General features: G+C 44.4%; 1 protein-coding gene across 1 annotated transcript; it reads right to left on the minus strand.

Annotated features, from left to right (window-relative positions):
* ZFP3 (ZFP3 zinc finger protein) lies at positions 529–8,074 on the minus strand. Its single transcript, XM_005693443.3, has 2 exons — positions 7,873–8,074; positions 529–2,284 (listed from the first exon to the last, which is right to left on the minus strand). Exon 2 carries the CDS (start codon positions 2,274–2,276, stop codon positions 753–755), a length of 1,524 nt encoding a protein of 507 aa, XP_005693500.1. The 5' UTR covers positions 2,277–2,284; positions 7,873–8,074; the 3' UTR covers positions 529–752.

Consider the following 21,320-nt stretch of genomic DNA (forward strand, 5'->3'; position numbering starts at 1 on the left):
GTTCTTGGGACCAGTCAGAGTGGCTGTAAAACAGCTGCTTCTATTCATGTTGAGTGGCCTGGCCTCACCTGTTTATCCCCTGGCCTTGCTAATCAGCCCCTCTGGATTCTGAGGGCCTTCACTTATGATCCTATAAATTGCCTGTCAGTTTCCTCCATCAGGGCACCTCTTCAAATCACTGAGGAAGTCCTAGATGGGAGATGACCCAAGTTCCCTGCTTCTTCATTAATACTACCATCTTCTAAGGAAACTTGATAGAGAGTTTGGAACATTTTCAAGCTAATAAAGCTTACTAAATCCCAACGCTAAACAGTGGAAAAAACAAAGAGGTATGTCTCCTAGGCCACAACTTTAACATTTCAGGGGTTAATATTCAAGGGGTCAACTCTGCCATTCCTAGGAGGTGGTGGAATTCCTCCATTTTTCCTGAATAGTAACAATCTGGGCTAGATGGCTGGTGCAGACCCTTAATGTTATGTGATCCACAAGGTGGGAAGGAGGAAGAGGAGGAAAAAGGAAAGAGGAGAATTAAGGCCTGAAACAGCTTTTATGATTTAACTCAGTACAGTGAAACTTCTCAATGAACAGTTCATAAAAGTGCCTCATCTTTTTTTGTCCAGCTGCTTAAATAAAAATCAGTACAAGGACAGGGAAGTTCTGCCCATTCATCTGATCTGAGAACTCGAGGTGCAGATTAAGAACACTAAGTCTGACTTCAGCTTTTCCCTCAGAAGGCTTTCCTGTTTCGCAGATCATTCCATACAGTGGACACTTTGATGTCGGAGGAGGTGAGAGCTCCGACTGAAGGTCTTCTGGCATTCTTGGCACTCGTAAGGCTTCTCTCCAGTGTGAATTCTCTGATGTATGATAAGCTGGGAATGCTGGCTGAATGTCTTCTCACAGTCATTACATTCATAAGGTTTCTCTCCAATGTGGATTTTCTGGTGGAGAAGCAGCTCAGAGTTGTCCCAAAATGTTCTGGCGCATTCATTACACTGATGAGGTTTCTCTCCAGTATGAATTCTCTGGTGGACAATAAGGTGAGAGGTCCGTCTAAAAGCCTTCCCACACTCAAAGCACTCATAGGGTTTCTCTCCAGTGTGAATTCTCTCGTGTCTAAGAAGTTCCGAGTTCCCCCTAAAGGCCTTCCCACATTCCTTACAAACATAGGGCTTCTCACCAGTATGAATTCTAATATGTCTGATTATCTCTGAGTTCTGGCCAAAAGTTTTCCCACATTCATTACATTCATACGGTTTGTCTCCTGTGTGAATTCTTTGATGTCGGATGAGCTCGGAACTCTGCCCAAAGCCTTTCCCACACTCGTTACATAGATACGGTTTTTCTCCAGTGTGAATTTTCTGGTGTCTAATAAGGCCTGAGCTATGCTTGAAGGCTTTGCCACACTCATTGCATTCATGGTATCTTTCTTCAGTATGAATTCTCTGATGCTGAATAAGCTGTGAGCTAACCCTAAAGGTCTTCCCACATTCATTACACTCATATGGTTTCTCCCCAGTGTGGATTCTCTGATGTAGAATAAGGGCTGAATTCTGACTGAAGGCTTTACCACACTCTTCACATTTATAAGGTCTCTCTCCAGTGTGAATTCTATGATGGTGGATGAGATGTGAACTCTGAATGAAGGCCTTTCCACATTCATTACAGGCAAAGGGCTTTTCTCCAGCATGAATTCTCAGGTGCCTTCGAAGGCTTGAGTTAGTTCCAAATGTTTTTCCACATTCTTTGCATTCGAAGGGTTTCTCTCCACTATGAACTCTCATGTGCTGAATAAGATGTGAGTTCTGATTAAAGGCTTTCCCGCATTCTTTGCATGTATGAGGCTTTTCTCCCACAGAACTTCTGTGTGTTTTGTTAGGTCCTAAATTCTCTATGAAGTTCTGGCCAGAAGTAGCAACTGTGCTAACTGCCTCTACTGTGGTGTCTCCCTGACGTGTGAGCAGGTTTGAGCTGAGTCTGCAGACTCTCTCACTCTCATCCTTCTCCTGATCTTTCTCACTGGAGGGTGATTTCTTAAAGATAATCAACTCTGATGCAAAGTCTCTCTCCTCAGATGACTCCTGCCCCAGAATCTTTTCTGTGGACTCTCCAGAATGCCCCTCCAATATGTCTTCTTCACACACTGCTCCAAACTCACGACCCCGGCACGCCACCTTTGTAAGTTTTTCTTCCATTTTTTCTAAAAATGCCCCATGTGGCTGAGATTCTTCAGAAATTTCTTCCTTGGGAATTACCTCCTTGTTCTCAGTTCCCATCTCACAATCTGAAATGAGAGAAGTAAGTCTGTGAAGTGGCTGTATCACAGCTGAATGAAGCCCATGCTAGGAAGTATGGAGCTCAACAGGGTTCTGACAGCACTCTCTGTATCTGGTGAGATTATAGGATGCTATGGAAGAGAAGAGAAAGATTCAGGATTATGGTGGACATGCTACACAAATAGCAGACGCTGACTGAAGAGAGTGAGAGGAATGATCAGAGGAAGAGATTAAAGGCTAGAGACAGGAAACGGATGGTAAGAAGATGCTGATAAAAATTCCATAATATTAACGGTGAGTTGGGAGAAAACCTGAGGTTGGTAAGGAAAACATCTAAGGAAAATTGTGGCCATATTAACAGATAATATATGGAGAAGGTTGGGAGAAGGGACAAAAATGACTAATATGACTTTGGAGTTTATAGAGGCAGTAGATCCAACCAGTCCATTCTGAAGGAGATCAGCCCTGGGATTTCTTTGGAAGGAATGATGCTAAAGCTGAAACTCCAGTACTTTGGCCACCTCATGCGAAGAGTTGACTCATTGGAGAAGACTCTGATGCTGGGAGGGATTGGGGGCAGGAGGAGAAGGGGACGACAAAGGATGAGATGGCTGGATAGCATCACTGACTTGATGGACGTGAGTCTGAGTGAACTCCGGGAGTTGGTGATGGACAGGGAGGCCTGGCGTGCTGCGATTCATGGGGTCACAAAGAGTCGGACACGACTGAACGACTGAACTGAACTGAACCAGAAATGAGTAGCAAGAAGAGCTATCTTTAGCCCAGTGCTGTGGTGCTCACGAGTTCTACAGAATAGGGGATTGTATATGCTGTCGAGGGTCACCCATTCAGAAGGTTAACATGACTTAGCTACAATGGTCCCAGAAGAAACCACGCTTGACTCCCTTGTATTTGGATGAAGTAAGGTTCTAGCTTAATTTTCTCCAGATGGTTACTACACTGTATCAATACCTAATTTTCCCTGCTAATTTGAAATGCCTCCTAATTCCATATATATATCTGGGTCCACTTCCAGACTCCTTTCAGTCCTCCTGATCAGTCTATTCCTTCTCTAATACCAAACTGTTCAACCTACGATAGCTTAAAATGTTTTAATATGTTAGAGAAAGTTCTCTCTTATTGTCTTCTTTTACAAAAACTTCCTGTCTATTCTATTTTTCCAAATGAATTTTAGTATAATTTTGTAAAATTTCCAAACTTACCCTGATGCTTTTATATCTATCACATCTCTGTATGTCTTCTCTTTTAGTGAGTTTTTCTTATATTTTCTAACTGGTTGTTATTATATATATGTTTGCAATGTTATTTTATTTATGAGTATAACTGGTCCCTTTATGTAATTTTCTTAGCACTTTTATAAGTCTAAAAGCCTGTATTTTTAAAAAGATTTCTAAAACGCTATGGCAAGGATTTTTAGTTGTCTATCCCAATCTTCCCTCTTCCTCACCTCATCAACAACAGAATAATGAATTTACTTTTGTAGCAACAAGGCTATCTAAGGAAATGTATTCTCTAGCCTTCTTTGCAGCTAGATTTTGTGACATCACCAACTTCTGGCCAATGAGACAGTAAAATGCAAATGAAAGCACAAGGGACTTCTGGGATATCTACTTAAAGGTAAGGGGATACATTTCTTCACCCTCCTTGGGGCTGTGCCTGGGGCATTAGATGACAGCTGGACGTGCCACCTCAGACCATGCATTCACTAGCACGCCCTGGACCAGAGCAGGAAGGACCCTGGGTCCCTGGTGACTCTGTGAAGCTGCCAGACCAGCCCTGGAATGCCTGCCTCTGAATTTCTTTTATCTAAGAGAGAAATGAGGTTTTTCCTTGCTTAAGTCATTATGGTTTTTTTATTTATGAAGTCAAACTTGCTACTAACAGATACAATGGCCCCAGAGATTTAGCAAGGGTAACAGCAGTAGTGTGAATGAAGAGGAAACAGACTAGAGAAATGTTTGAGAGAACAAATCCTCTAAGACTTGGAGCATGATTGAATACACGCATGAGGTAGGTATAATTAGATGGATAGTGGTACCACCAAGGTTGGGAATATTGAGGAATAGCTAGTTTAGGAGGGCAGATGACAAGTGAGCTCTGATTTGGACAAGATGAGTTTCAACACATCCATACAGAAGTATCAAAGAATCAGCCAAAATATATTGGTCTAAAGCTTATAGCAGTCAAGAAGAGAGATACAGACTTGACAGTACTCAGCATAGGCAGTAATGAATACAGTGTGAGAACTGTCAGATACTGAAGACAGAAACCTAGAAAGTCAAAGCCAACATTCAAGAGTACTCCAGTTAAATTCCATGTTCACTCCAGATCCTTCAACTTTTCTCCACCCTGCTCTCTGCCCCAGAAGGCTAACCTACACAGCACTCACCAACAGGCCAACAGTTGTGTTTTACCAATGGAAAGCCCCAACAGGAGGCTCAAAGGAGGGAGGAGAGTGAGGTCAGAGTATTTATCCTCCTGGTTCCTTCCTATGAGGTCTCCTTGAGCTCCTGGTGCCCTTCAACTGAAGTTCATTACTCATCTCAAGGAGTCTGTCCTACCCAACTGTCTCATATGGGTTCCAGAACCTCTCCTACCTCTTATCTCTTCTGGTCTAGGGCTGGTGACTACTCTGCTATTGCCAGTCCCAGGTTCCTCAACACCCTTCCCACACCCACACCTTTTACAACTAACTTCTTTGCAAATAAACCCTACTCAAATTATCCTAATTTGAGCAAAGTACCTGTTTCCTGTTAGGACCCTAATGATAAAGGGGTAATGAGAGGAATATAAACCCTCCAGGAAGAGAAAGAAGTAGAAGTACCAGAATACAGAGGCATAGAGGTCACCAAGGCCATGGCAGAGGGAACAACAAAGCATCACATGCAGCTGATAGATCCAGTAGGATAAGAGCTGGAGAACATCTGCTGAGTAGTTACAGATAACATGCGAGAACAGAGTCAGTGGAATGACAGCAGCAGAAACTAGGTGCCAGTGGACTGATTAGTAAATTTGCTGCTTCTTTCAGAAATTTTAGATGAAAGGAGAGGACCAAGATGGGCACTAGTGCAAAAGGCCAAAGAAAATCAAAGAAGGATTTTCTCCAATGGGGAGAGAGTTGAATATGCTTAGAAAGGATGGTGCCAGTAGACAGAAAGCTTAAGAGGGAAAAAAAGATGAGATTAGTGAAGAAATGAAGATTCTCAGAGGCAGGAGAGACTGGGGAAGGGGAAAGGGGGGATTTTGGGGGTGCCCTTTGTACTGCCCTTTTTCTCTGCCCAGCCTCCAGTCATCCACAGGATCATACCCTGAGGCCTCCCGAGTCACTCAAGGGTGCAGCCCTGGTCAGCTCCCTCTCCTGACACCTAGAAGGAACCTGATCTCCTACTGGAATCCTAAAGTCTTGGAAGCTCTTTCTGCTACCCCTAAAAATGAACTGGAATCTTCTTCAAGTTTCCCCCACTCAGTGCCTTCTCTAATTTTCCCATGGAAAAAAGGCAGACACTCAAAACCTGGATTTCCCCTTTCCATTGAAGTTTTTGAAAATTATAAATAATGTGTTCCTATATAACTGTAAGAATTCATCATAGAGAATTTAGCTCTCTTCTTCAACCATGGTACTATTTGAGTTAGGAAGCGCTGTCTTAAATGAATTTCTCTCTAATGCTCATCCAAGAACAAGTTCCACAAGCTGGTATTTCAGTCCCTGTCTACTTCTGACCCCTCTCTGGCCTTTTTCCTTTTCACCACCATCTCTCCTATAGTTACTTCTTTTCTATCATCTAGCTCCTTATAAAATCAGCATTCATAAAACTCACATGTCTCACACCATATGGAAAATCATGTGTTCACAGAAAAACAAGATACAAGACATAGAAGTTAGGCATGTATATCTATCCCCAACTTCAACACTGGTTCAAAATTCTAACCCAGAAAGTCTTCCCAATTAAATTTTGCCCCCTCTGATTATTTTTACTTTGCATTCCACCAGTGCCACAATATTAATGCCACTTGTTAAATATTGTTTTTAGACACCTTCTTTATAGACACCTTCTTATGTATAAATAAAACCATCCTTCTTTTTTTTTTCTTTTGGCCACATTTGGAGGCATGTAGGATCTTAGTTTCCAACCAGAACTGAACCCATGGACCCTGTAGTGGAAGTGAGGAGTCTTAACCACTGAACTGCCGGGGAAGTCCCAAAGCCATCCTCCTTTTGAATGATTTCCCCAGAGGTACAGATACACATTAGACCTTGTCCTCATGTGGAAACACTCCACTACTCATAGCACAAATTCAAATTTCCAAACATAATTTCCTATGTTTCTCAATTCTTCATTTTTCTAAATTTAAAATGAGTTTTTCCTGGAGAGAGAGAAGATGGACATGCCATCTCAGGAGCAGGCTCAGCATTTTTAGTTCTCAGTTCAGGGGATGACAAGCATCTGCTGGGTCTCCAAAGTTCAGAACAGAGTTTTCAACTCTGCAGATCTGTATTTCTTTTAATGCGCTCAGAAATCCTCATTCACAAAATAATGATGCATAAACCAAATATCCACCAACTTATTAACCAGGAGAAATGAAACTTTTAAAGGACAATACTGCCTACACGAGGAGCCACATAAAACTCAAAAAATTCTTCAGTGGGCTTGCAATCATAGCAGGAAGGTTTTTGTGTGTTTGTTTAATGAACGATATTTAATGATTCTTGGCCTGGGATTAGGTTAGATGCAGAAAAGTCAACTAGAAAAACCTCTGAAAATACTAACTTCCAGGTTCCACCTCAGATCTCTTAGAGTCGGAATCTCCAGGGATAGGCTAAGTCATCTGTTTCCTTCTTTAGACCATAAGCAAGGACATTCTATTCATTTTCACATTCCCAGTGCCTAACATATTTCGGGTACCTGGTAAACACACAAGGAATTTGTGTACATGTCTTGTCTACACAAGGAATCTGTGGTACCCAGGAGGAAGAACTGGGTATTTCACTCATTTCTGTATCTCAAGACCCTAGATGGGGGTCTGACACATTGCTGATGTCAGTAACTAGCTGTAAAAAGAAGCTCCTTTAAAGCACTGTTATCTTCTTTTCCTCTGTTGTCTCCCTGTTCCCACAATCAGTAAGGCTCTATTAACCCTGTGCTCAAACCTACCTCCTTTCCATAACCTTCCTATGCCAATATCCCGTCTGCCGGCCCTGGGCACAAGCTGCCAGGAGGCCTGGAGTTTTTGACACTGCCCGCCATTTCGTCCCCGCAGTTTACTTGGGGATGGACCATCTGAGGAAACCACAGCTCCCATCGGCCCCCAAGTCTGGACCGAGGAAGGGGGTGTCCCTGCTGCTCCCGTCTAGCGACTGACAGGCAGGGAACCAGGGCGAAGACGGGCCCTGGCCGCGTCCAGGGTTTGTGCAGGTGGGGACCCGGTGGGGGCTTGGGGGACCATAACGTCCAAGGTCATATATCGAACCCGAATCTGGTAGGGGCCTAGACGTCGAGTTTCCGCGGGGCTCCCGGGCCAGGGGTTCAGGAGCCCAGTGCCCTCCGCCCCGCGCCGGGACGGGATGAGGTCTCACCTCAGGCAGCTACCGCCCCACACTCGCTCCGGTCGGGCTCCCCACGCTTCTCCGCCCGCTCGCTCAGAACCCGCAGCTGTTGTCTTGGTTTCACGGGCGACGGGCATCGGCCACTTCCGGTACCCAGGCAGCACTCCAGCCAATCAGCACGCGCCGCACTCCCGGGAGGAACAGGTGGTCGGCTGGCGGGCGACTCCTCACCTTTTCCAGGCTTCCTTTGCCCCGGTTCTCGCCCTCACACGAGCCCCACCTCGCCGCTGCCTCCCACACCAGCTCCCTGAAGTGGCCTTTTGCGCTTGGCAATGCCCACTTCTGTCCGAGGATCACCGACAAGCTGGGTCCTCCGAGTTTCCTAGAACGGCTCCAGGGATGCACTTCCGCCCTGGAACCGGCCGCTCTGCACGCTGATGTCGCTCCTCAAGCATTGATCCGGGCTCAAGAAATTGAAAGTTGGCTTCACTTTCTCCCCAAGCAGAGACTGTGTCCTTAACTTCCCCATTTGCATCCCTTATCCCGTCACTCCCTTCGCGACTTCACGAATCTGGTAAACGCAGACCCTGACATCCTAGGAACAGGCCGGTCATCTGTTGGTGGCAAAGGGAGACCCACTCTTGAGGTCAAGGAGGGGTTACTGGAGGGAGTGATGTTTAGGCTGAAATCTGAAGGTTGACCGGGAATTACCGGGGTTAAGAGTGAAGGGGACAGCGGTTCAGGCAGTGGGAACAGCATTCTACCATAACTTAACTTCTTTATTTCTTGAATAGCTTGATAGTTCTTAACTCAGCACCTGTGTACTTGTTACTTTCTCCGCCACCGCTATCGAAGCCCGCGAGCCCCAGAGCCTCTGCTCTGCAACAAGAGAAGCTACCACAATGAGAAGCTGGAGTACAACTGGAGAGTAGCCCCATCGCCACAACTAGAGAAAAGCCCATGCACCAATGGAAGACTCAGCACAGCCAAAAAAAAAAAAAAAAAAATCTTTCAAAAGTGTGGTGTCTGAATCTGCAGCAGCTGGAATGATGGTTAGAAATGCAAACTCTCAGACCCCACCCACAGATCTCCTGAATCAGAAACTGAGGTTAGAGCTCAACAATCTGTGTTTTACCAAGCCCTTCAGGAGTTCTGATGCAGTCTAAAATTTGGGTGTCACTGGTCCAGATGTTCAGTTCAGTCACTCAGTCTTGTCTGACTCTTTGTGACCCCATGGACTGCAGCACACCAGGCTTCCCTGTCCATCAGCAACTCCCAGAGCTTACTCAAGCTCATGTCCATTGAGTTGGTGATGCCATCCAACCATCTCATCCTCTGTCATCCCCTTCTCCTTCCAGCCTTCAATCATTCCCAGCATCAGGGTCTTTTCAAATGAGTCAGCTCTTCACATCAGGTGGCCAAAGTATTGGAGTTTCAGCTTCAGCATCAGTCATTCCAAATTCAGGACTGATTTCCTTTAGAATGGTCTGGCTGGATCTCCTTGCAGTCTAAGGAACTCTCAAGAGTCTTCTCCAACACCACAGTTCAAAAGCATCAGTTCTTCGGCGCTCAGCTGTGTTTATAGTCCAACACTCACATCCATACATGACTACTGGAAAAAGCATAGCTTTGGAACTTTGAAGGCAAAGTAATGTCTCTGCTTTCTAATATGCTGTCTAGGTTGGTCATAGCTTTTCTTCCAAGGAGCAAGCGTCTCTTATTTTCATGGCTGCAGTCACCATGTGCAGTGATTTTGGAGCCCCCTAAAATAAAGTCTTTCACTGTTTCCATTGTTTCTCCATCTATTTGCCATGAAGTGATGGGACCGATGCCATGATCTTAGTTTTCTGAATGTTGAGTTTCAAGCCAACTTTTTCACTTTACTCTTTCACTTTCATCAAGAGGCTCTTTAGTTCTTCTTCACTTTCTGCCATGAGGGTGATGTCATCTGTGTATCTAAAGTTATTGATATTTCTCCCGGCAATCTTGATTCCAGCTTGTGCTTCATCCAGCCAGGCATTTTGCGTCATACACTCTGCATATAAGTTAAATAAGCAGAGTGACAACATACAGCCTTGACGTACTCCTTTCCCAATTTGGAACCAGTCTGTTGTTCCATGACCAGGTCTAACTGTGCTTCTTGACCTCCATACAGATTTCTCAGGAGGCCTGTCAGGTGGTCTGATATTCCCATATCTTTAAGAATTTTCCACAGTTTGTTGTGATCTACACAGTCAATCTTCCCTGGGTTGGGAAGATCCTCTGGAGAAGGAAATGGCAACCCACTCCAGTATTCTTGCCTGGAAAATCCCATGGATGGAGGAGCCTGGTTGGCTACTGTCCATGGGGTCACAAAGAGTCAGACACGACTGAGCAACTTCACTTCACTTCACACAGTCAAAGACTTTGGCATAGTCAATAAAGTATAAGTAGAAGTTTTTCTGGAACTCTTGCTTTTTTGATGATCCAATGGATGTTGGTAATTTGATTGCTGGTTCTGCTGCCTTTTCTAAATCCAGCTTGAACATCTGGAATTTCACAGTTCACATACTATTGAAGCTTGGCTTGGAGAATTTTGAGCATTACTTTGCTAGCCAGATGTTAACAGTGTTGTTTCATTTGATCAGCCCCAGTATGTGGGTTAAACAGGAAAAGGATAAGTTGTATCCTCCTAGCTACTCCCTTGCCTATCTGCTTCACTGCACTAGCCAATTTAGAAGCCATCTGGAGCAACAGGGACCTACCAAGGGAAGAAGCCAAGGCATATGGTCCACAAATAGCCATTCTCAAGAGTGTATGAGGATGTGTATGACTGGGTAGGGGCTGGTGTTTCACAGTCTCCTAACAGGTTCAGGACTTCCATGGAATTGCTTCTTACATGTAAGTATGAGCAGTGTTGCTCCTCTTGAAAAAAAAATGGCAGCCAGGAATGTCAGCCACCTCTTGAATTCACACAGAGATAGGAATATGGAAAATAAAAGGCATATGATTCTTGCTCACCCTTGTCCCTTCTCTTCTCTCTATAGGAGATGTGGGGAGAACGGCTACCAGTACTGGTTACTCTCCTCTCTTTGACTTCAAAACCGTGCCACTTCTCAGAGTAGCTTACAACTCTGATTTCGACCTAGTACTGATCATAATTATATTTTCTATCCTCTATGGACAACATTCCAAGCTACCACCAAACTGTTCATAACAGCACTCAGTGTCCCCTGAGATTTAAATAACATTGTAAATGTAAGTCTTTGTCAGGATTCTTGAAGAAATGACCAAAAGCAGCCACCTTGAAAACCTTCCTATTTTTCAAAACCCTTTTCTCCCAGTCAATAATCCCGGGCCAGGGCCTGACCTAACACAGGGACACTGGCTTAGTAGCTTTCTCTTTCTGTAAATAGCTCTTCTCTTTCAACTTCACACATTCATTCTTTTTATCACCATCACCTCTCTCCTTGATCCTGCCTTCCTTTCAACTGCACCAACCTCACAGTACATTCAACACACCAGAGTCTCACTCAGCACAACACAAATGCATCCTGCCTTATGTGACTTAACCATTTCCTATGAATACACCTTTTCCCACACACAGAGTGCCCCTTAAGAGTCAGCACTCAGTTACACATCCAGAAGAGCCTCCAGCCATGCTGAGCCCATGTTCAGTAGAAAGCGACTGACGTGAAATATTCATATCTCATCTCCACACACTACAGCAACTGGCTGAAGGCTCAATTAAGTCTTCAGTGTTCCCTTCACACCTTCAGCTATGAAGATGCAAGGAAATAAAACACAAAGGCAATCTCCTTTTCTAGGGTTAACAATTACCCCAGGGAGCCCAGAGGAACCAGTTCTGAGCCTAATCCAGCAAGGTCATGTTAAAGAAGAAAAGAAAGTGAAGTCGCTCAGTCGTGTCCAGCTCTTTGTGATCCCATAGACTGTAGCCCACCAGGCTCCTCTATCCATGGAATTTTCTAGGCAAGAGTACTGGAGTGGGTTGCCCTTTCCTTCGCCAGGGGATCTTCCTGACCCAGGGATCGAACCCGGGTCTCCCACATTTCGGCAGACATTTTATCGTCTGACCCATGTTAACATCTTAACATCTGAGGTTATGTTTACATTGTGCCAAAATAGCAGATCTTTCCTGGACAAGTCCTAAATTGAAGAGGTGCCTTCAAGGTCCTGTAAGGTCCGCATCTCTCTCCCTCTCAGGTGAAACCATGGCCCCTTTCACGTGGGGTGTGTGTGTGTGTGTGAGCACGCACGCTCAGTCATGTTTGACTCTTTGCAGCACCATGGACTGTAGCCCACCAGGCTCCTCTGTCCACGGGATTTCCTAGGCAGTGTCTCTGTTCGCTGAGCCCCTCATCACAACACTTTGAGAAACAGCTGCTAAGTATAGTCTGAATTCCCATGTGAGTGGAAATCATTTGCCATCCAGACCAAGGCAGTCCTACATGAATATTTCTGAGGCTCTATTTTGAGAGAACAACATGGGAGGAGTGTTGTGTCCAAGTCCAAGAATCCTGGAGTGGGTTGCCATTTCCTTCTCCAGGGGATCTGCCCCACGCAGGGATCAAGCCCTCATCTCCTATGTCTCCTGCACTGGCAGGCAGATTCTTTACCACTGAGCCACCTGGGAAGCCCTTCAACATGGGATAAAATGCAGCGACACCTGGAAATCTCACTCTTCAGTGACTGGGCTATGGTTAAGTGCCAGGTAGAGAGGCAGAGAAGAGAAGGCTGCTCTGGCAGAGGGGTCAGTGCTGGGCTTTGAGGAAGGAGAGCTGGAGGTGGTGGCAGGAACTGCACTGGAAATAGACAAAAGCAGAATGTACCAGGGAACAAGTGATCAGAGGGAAAAAGCAGGAAAAAACAAAAAACAAAAAAAAACTGTAGCCCAGGGCATGACGCTCTTCTCCAGGGCTCTGGAGTCTTCACAAGGCCAGCAAAATAATGAGCCCACCTGAGGAGAGTGAGTGCGTGTGCTCAAGAGCCTCTGCTCTGCAACCAGAGAAAGCCTGTGGACCACAACAAAGACCCAGAACAGCCAAAAAACAGAGCCCACATGTCACCAGGGCTAAGACAGCACTTCTAGTGTCTCTGTTCACTGAGCCCCTCATCACAACACTTTGAGAAACTGCTGCTAAGTATAGTCTGAATTCCCATGTGAGTGGAAATCATTTGCCATCCAGACCAAGGCAGTCCTACATGAATATTTCTGAGGCTCTATTTTGAGAAAACAACATGGGAGGAGTGTTGTGTCCAAGTCCAAGTGTCTTCCACCATCACAGGGACATGTTAGTTCCCAATGTGACTAGAGAACCTGCAGAAGGCCAGAATGACTCCTCTCTATCTTCATGATGCTGTTTTTCCAGCTCAAGATACAGCCCCTAAAAATCATGGATGATATTTGGGAAAGATGAAAACTTGAATTCGAAAAGATACATGCACCCCCAACATTCATAACAACATGATTTACAATAGCCAAAACATGGAAACAACCTAAATGTCCATCAAGAGATGAATGAACAAACAAGATGCGGTATATATGGAGACAATGGGATATGACTAAGTCATAAAAAAGAATGAAATACTGCCATTTGCCACAACATGGATGGACCTAGAGATTATCACACTAAGTGAATAAGTCAAACACAAATATATGATGTCAGTTATATGTGGAATCTAAAAAAATGATATAAATAAACTTATTTACAAAACAGAAATAGACTCACATACATAGAAAATAAACTTATGGTTACCAAAGGGGGAAGGTGGGGGGAAGGGATAATGGGATTTAGGATTAACAGATACACACTACTATATATAAAATAGATAAACAGGGCTTCACTGGTGGCTCAGTGATAAAGAATCCACCTGCCAATGCAGGAGACATGGGTTTGATCCCTGGTCCAGGGTGATCCCACATGGCGCGGAATAGCTAAACCCTTGCATCACAAATACTGAGCCTCTGCTCTAGAGTCCAGGAGCTATCACTACTGAAGCCCACACTCTCTAGAGCCTGAGCTGCACAACAAGAGAAGCCACTGCAATGAGAAGTCTTGCACCACAAGTAGAGAGTAGTGCCTGCTCTCCAAAACAAGAGAAAAACTGTCACAGCAACAAAGACCCAGAACAGCCAAAAATAATAAATAATTAATTTAGAAAAATAAGGACCTTCCATAAAGCACAGTGAACTATATACAGTATCTTGCAATAACCAATGATGGAAAAGAATTTTGAAAAAGGATGCATCCAATCTATCTATATAACTTATCACTTTGCTGTATACCTGAAGCTAGCACAACATGGTAAACCAACTATACTTCGATTTTTTAAAAAAAACCCTGGATGCACTTCAGCGCTTCAACAAGATCCTTTTTCTGTGATGCAACCTCTCAGGTTAATGTGATCCCTTTGCCATCGCCCACACTGATGACTGTTCTTTGTACTTCGTTTTCTCTTACGCCATACCCCTACCCACAATGCTGTCCTTGGGTCCAATGCCACTGAAATCCATAGTTGTGATGACCCTTTGGGGTCCCTCTAAAGCAAAAGTGTCCCTTTGTCTCTTGATGCTTAATTCTGCTGCCAACACCCATACGTTCTCTCTCTAGATTTATCTTGGGCTTGTCGTCTTCCTCCTTGTTCAAACTGTCTCTACCCCTGCAGCAGTGAGTTATTCACATGATCCTCAACTTCACTACACTCATGCCATATACGAAATCATGATAAAGAGATGTTATTCAGGTAGGCAAAAATATAGGCTTTCAGGCACAGTTTAAAAGAACAATAACGACAAATCCAGACCTTACAAATACTGAACATAGCTTCCAAAGCCCTCTTGTATATACTACCCAGGATCAGCGTCTCTGGAAGCTTTGGCTGTCTACAGCAGCTGCAGAAAAGTCCTTCACAGGGGAACGTGGCTCAAAGGATTCAGTGGCTGGTCCAGGTTTACTCAGGTCAGAAGACGGGAAACCAGATTAGCACCCACATCTTCAGACTCCTCCCCAGGCTCTCCTCATTTCAACCTGGCTTCCTTCCTAGAGTGTCACTGAATACATACCTACCTCCATCTGGCTCAGTTGGTAAAGAATCTACCTGCAATGCAGAAGACTCAGGTTTGATCCCTGGGTCAAGAAGATTCCCTGGAGAAAAAATGGCACTCCACTCGAGTGCTCTGGCCTGGAAAATGTCATGGAAAGAGGAGACTGGCAGTCCTCTAGTCCTATAGTCTAGCCCATAGTCCATGGGGTCACAAGAGTCAAACATGATTTCATGACTAAACCACCCATCCATCCTTTAGAGGGGCTGTTTTGTCTAGGCCAGTTTTGCCACTATTTTGACCAACAATCAGTTCCAGAGAGGAAGTTTCAAATCTAACATCCAGAAAATCCACATTTGGTTCACATGTACATAAAGTGTCTCCCATCTACTGGAATAAAGTCCTGCATGATAAGTGTATTTGCGTTACCACCTGGCTTCCATACTTCAAGACCTGGTTCCAAAAAATCACATCCACAAAGCCTTTCAGGCTTGCTCTCTTCTCATTTCAATCACTCCTTCACTGTCCTCCAGTGACATTTGGCATTTGGGCTAATTTCACCTTTGGTATCTTGTATTCTCTTGTGAGAATATTTTTCATCTCCCCATCTAGTGATAAGAACCCAACCTGCCCTCAGGGACTGTGCCCAGAGCACTGCACTAATCACAGATGGTCTGTACATGTTGACTAGGAAATGCTTACCTGACAAAATCTTCTGTAATTAAGCTGAATTTTAACAGTGGCCTTAAGGAACAATACGTTAACCCAGAAGAATAATGGCAGGGATTTGGGACATAGGGTAAATCTGGTTAAAAGAGCAAATGTAGCCAGTTAACTGTGCAAAGCTCCTTCTATCGCATTGTTGTTGTTTAGTCACTAAGTTGTGTCAGGCTCTTTTGCTACCTCTTGGACTGTAGACCTTCAGCCTCCTCTCTCCATGGGATTCTCCAGGCACGAATACTGGAGTGGGTTGCCAATTCCCTCTCCAGGGTACCTTCATGACCCAGGGTTCGAACCTATGTCTCCTGCTTGGCAGGGTGCTTCTTTACCACCAAGTCATCTGGGGAAGGCCTTCTATCCCATTACATCAACAGTTATCACGGGGTTGGTAACTTTTTCACAGGGTGGATAAGGAACCTTAGCTGACCCTAGAGTCCACAAGTTCCATATAACATTGGAGTGTCAGTGAACCAAAATACAGCAACCAGAGGGATCAACCATCAAGCTTGGTTAATTTGTTCTTTATTTTTGAATAAGGCCACCCCTGGATAAGCAGCAATCAATCTTATAAAATTATACCTTCTAGAAGATCAAATTAGACCTTTCCTTAATAAGACTGAGTATGTAATTTGACCTACTGTGCTAGACCGGAGGGAGGACACGATGATCCAGGGAGTATCTGGGGTGCCAAGATGTTGGAAGAATCTGGGACTGTTTCCAGCACTAGTGGGCAAGGGTTTAAAGTCTCTAGAGCCCAAAGATACAAGCAGCATCCCTAGAGGAGATGGACAAACACCTTTAATTGGGAAAACAGGCCACACCTCCCATCATCCTATGCTGCTTAATATGAGATGTCTATATAGTCAAAGCTACAGTTTTTCCAGTAGTCATGTATGGATGTGAGAGTTAGACCATAAAGAAGGCTGAGCACCAAAGAATTGATGCTTTCAAATTGTGGTGCTGGAGAAGACTCTGGAGTGTCCCTTGGACTGCATGGAGATCAACCCAGGCAATCCTAAAGGAAATCAACTCTGATTATTCACTGGAAGGACTGATGCTGAAGCTGAAGCTCCAATACTTTGGGCACCTGATGAGAAGAGCTGACTCACTGGAAAAGACCCTGACACTGGGAAAGAATGAAGGCAAAAGGAGAAGGGAGTGGCAGAGGATGAGATGGTTAGAGAGCATCACAGACTCAATGGACATGAATTTGAGCAAACTCTGGGAGACAGTGGAGGACAGAGGCGCTTAGCATGCTGCAGTCCATGGGGCTGCAAAGAGTGGGACACAACTTAGCAACCGCACAGCAACAAAACAACTATTTGAGATGTAGATCAGTTAGGGTGAGACGAGAGAGGGGCTGAACCTGGGGGAGACTGGGATTCATGGAGAGGGACATGAATGATTACATTAGACCTTGTCAGAATCAGGGGACTCCTTTCCTTTGACAAGGCCCAACTGTTAAACTATGTGAGACAGTGGACACTGCAGCCCCTCAGAGACCAGTCAAAAGACTTTTGCCCTCTGGAACAACACACTCAACAACAGCACACAATGTTCAGTATGACTAGGTTTGTTTCAGCCCTCAGCTTGTGGGACTAGCCTTCTACTCTAAAAACACGAGAAATGAATTCTGCTTTATATCCTGAGATGTAGAACGTCTGTCTTGTTGGGGGGAGACCCAAAGAGCTTTGCCTAAAGCCAGGCATCCGCTTCTAAGGGGTAGGTGTTCTAACTTCTGGGACAGATAATCAATAGAAATGACATCCACGAAAAACTCCATGACCTCCTCGGAAGCAGGTTTAACAGGCAGATCTGTTCTTTGGTTCAGTTCAGTTCAGTTCAGTCGCTCAGTCGTGTCCGACTCTTTGCGACCCCATGAATTGCAGCACGCCAGGCCTCCCTGTCCATCACCATCTCCCGGAGTTCACTCAGACTCACGTCCATCGAGTCGGTGATGCCATCCAGCCATCTCATCCTCTGTCGTCCCCTTCTCCTCCTGCCCCCAATCCCTCCCAGCATCAGAGTCTTTTCCAATGAGTCAACTCTTCGCATGAGGTGGCCAAAGTACTGGAGCTTCAGCTTTAGCATCATTCCTTCCAAAGAAATTTTAGCGTTGATCTCCTTCCAAATGGACTGGTTGGATCTCCTTGCAGTCCAAGGGATAGCAACGATAAACCACAACATGCCATAATTTTAGGGCAAAAAAAAAAAAAATCCCAGGCTGCTTTGTAGACCAAATATTTCCAAATTTCTGGAGGTAAGAAACATAAGCGAAGCTCCCCAGGGGATTCCAGTGTGCTCTCATGTTAAGAATCCCTGGTTAGGGACCTCCCTGGTGGTCCGGTGGTTAACACTGTGCTTCCACTGCAGGGGACATGGGTTCAGTCCCTGGCTGGTGAGTGAAGATCCTGTATGCCGTGTGGTGTGGCCAAAATATAATTTAAAAAATATATTTTTAAAGAATCCCTGGTTAGACAATTAGGGAGCCACCTAGATCTGAGACCCAGCTGACTTCTCTGGAATTCAGGTGCTCCAGGCAGGTGTAGATACCTGAGTGAAAGTGGCCTTCTGACAGGAAAGAGGAAGAGGGCCCATCATACCTTGTAAAGGGTTAGGGCCCAGCCCCTGTTGTTGCAGAGAGGTGAAAAGAATATTAGCTTAAACGCCATGAGACCCGGCTTCTGGTCCTGGCTCTACCATTTGTTATTTCTGAGACTTTAATAAGTGGCTTAACCTCTTGGCTCTATGAAAATGGACATGACTGCCCTCATCACACCTGATAAGAAAACCACCACCATTACAAAGCTGACAGGTTTTGGCAAGAAATGAGTTTCTGGAGACATTACACAATTTAAGGTAATTTCCCCCAAAAGAAATAAAGATAAGGTGAGCTGGTATCATCACATGACTCATAAACCTACAATCAATGAATATGTTTTGCTCAAAGGCTATGTTTGCTGTCTACGTGATTTCACAAGGTACTCTTTCCTAAAGATATAAGATCAAGTGGCATAGAGATTGTTAAAACTTTTCTATGGAGTTTTATTCCATCCTGCTTTCATTTTTCAATGCTAACATTAGCATGCATGCTGTGTGCTTAGTCACTGCAGTTGTGTCCGACTCTTTGTAGCCCTATGGCCTGTAGCCCGCCAGGCTCCTCTCTCCATGGGATTCTCCGGGCAAGAATACTGGAGTGGTTTGCCAGCCCTCCTCCAGGGGGTGCTACCAACCCCAGGATGGAACCCATGCCTCTTATGTCTCCTGCATGACAGGCAGATTCTTTACCACTGAGCCACAGGGGAAGCCCAACATTAACACCATTACACAGAAATGCAAATATGAGGTTATAGAACATAAAAACACTTAAATGATAATGGTACATTTTTGCCATGTTTGTAATTCTTTGGTTTACTTATTTTAAATAAGCTTTTAACTTTAGAACAAGTTTAGATTTATAGAAAAATTGCAGAGGTATTACAGTCTCATCTATCCCACATTGTTTCCCATATTAACATCTTACCTGAGAATGGTACATTTGTTACAATTAAAGAACCAACTGATACAGTTACTAATGTCCAGTATCCTATTCAGATTTCCCTAGTGTTTATCTAGTGCCTTTTCCCATGCCAAGATCCTATCCAGGACACATTACTTTTAGTTGTCATGCCTCTTTAGGTTCTGCTAGGCTGTGCAGTACATTTAAAAATAACAATCCACAACATAACCACAGAAGGCATGAAGCAAATCAAAACAATGGCCAAGTTCTCATGATACTCACAAAGGACTCAGTCATTTGTTTATCGGTTCATTAGGGTGAACAGTGTCCAACTTCCTTCATGAGCTCTCAAACTGAGATTCCTGAAATTTTGTTTTAATTGGAGGGGATTTGCTTTTTTCACTTATTGCATATTAAATGAATTTTTATCACATGCTTTCAAATTATTCAACATCTCATAAAATGCATGCAGTAATACCACACTATTATAAGGCACTTCCCTTAGTGAGCAGAAGGCAGATTTCAGATTCCCAGGCCCACCTCGGGAGACGGTGCTTTGGGAAGGTCCAGGATGGGGGCAGAGCTATCTGTATTTTAACTCCCAGGTGATTCTGATGTCTCAAGACATTACTAAATATAAAAGTCACCTTAGGACGTCCCTGGTGGTCCAGTGGTTAAGAATCTGCCTGCCGATGCAGGGGACATGGGTTTGATTCCTGATCCAGGAGGATCCCACATGCCTTGTAACAACTATGCCTGTGAGTCACAATTAATGAGCCCAAGTGCTGCAATTATTGAAGCCCATGTGCCTACAGCCTGTTGTCTGCAACAAGGAAAGCCACCACAATAAGAAGCCCACGCATGGCAAAGAAGAGTAGCCTCCATACACTGAAGCTAGAGAAAACCCACGCATGGCAACAAAGACCAAGAGCAGCCAAATATATAAATTTTTTTAAATAAATAATATATAAAAGTCACCTTAACCCTGAGGAACAAGGCTTTCAATTTAAATTCAGTATCCAAGTAACACAATCAGCCTGGATGCTAAAATTCACACTTGAGAGAATGAATGATTCAGTGAACATATGCCAAGACACACAAGTATATAGGCATCCTTAACCTACATGCAGGAAGTGCTCCTAAATTTTATTTTTAGATTAGCTATTGAAACCAGAAATATATTTATGTACCCCTGGAACATTGTCATGACCATTGGGTAAGTTTTCTTGTGCCGTGCTGTGCTTAGTCACTGTCATGTCCGACCTTTGCTACCCCATGGGCTATACCTCGCCAGGTTCCTCTGTCCATGGGAATTCTCCAGGCAAAAATACTGGAGTGGGTTGCCATGCCCTCTTCCAGGGGACCTTCCCAACCCAGGGATCTTACTCAGGTCTCCTGCACTGCAGGGAGATTCTTTACCAGCTGAAAGCTACCAGGGAAGCCCAAGTTTTCTTAATAACCACCAAAATGTATTTTTCCCATAACACAATGATACATTTTAAAGTACTTTCTAAAAAAGTTTAAAAAAATTAAAAAATACAGGTGTTTTCCAGCATTGAGAACCACTGGTAAAGCATAGGCTTAGAGACAGCCCTACACTCTTCGACTTAGTAGCTTTGCATACCTGGGAAAATGACTTCAGCTTTGTACCTCAGCGTTCTCACCTGTAAAATGGGATAATATTAGTTGTGATACACAGCCTCAGTAGTTGTGATGCATGGGCTTAGTTGCTTTGCAGCATATGGGATCTTAGTTCCCTGACCAGGGATTAAATCCACATTTCTTGCATTGCAAGGAGGATTCTTAACCACTGGACCTTCAGGGATGTTCCAAATGGGATAAATTAGTAAATACATAGGATTCTTGCGAGAACTGTGAGATGATGCACAAAAAGCTCTTAGCATATACCAGGCTCTGGAATGTGTACAATGGCAGTTAACTCTGCAGCAACTGCTGGTGCAAACAAGGAGAGGAGAGATGGTGCAGTGGTAAAGAATCCGCCTGCCAACACAGGAGATGTAAGAAACATGGGTTTAATTCCTGGGTTGGGAAAATCCCCTCAAGTAGGAAATGACAACCCACTCCAGTATTCTTACCTGCAAAATTCCATGGACAGAGGAGCCTGGTGGGTTACACAGTCCATGGGGTCACAAAGAGTCGGACATGACTGAGTACACACACACACAGGCAAGAGTTGAAGGAAAGGGGTAGAAGGAA

The sequence above is a fragment of the Capra hircus genome, chromosome 19 (genome assembly GCF_001704415.2).
Source record: "Capra hircus breed San Clemente chromosome 19, ASM170441v1, whole genome shotgun sequence".
Taxonomy (NCBI): domain Eukaryota; kingdom Metazoa; phylum Chordata; class Mammalia; order Artiodactyla; family Bovidae; genus Capra; species Capra hircus.

Excerpts from the sequence above, each read along its gene's own strand:
- ZFP3 (XM_005693443.3), bottom strand. The coding sequence starts at position 2,276 with ATGGGAACTGAGAACAAGGAGGTAATTCCCAAGGAAGAAATTTCTGAA.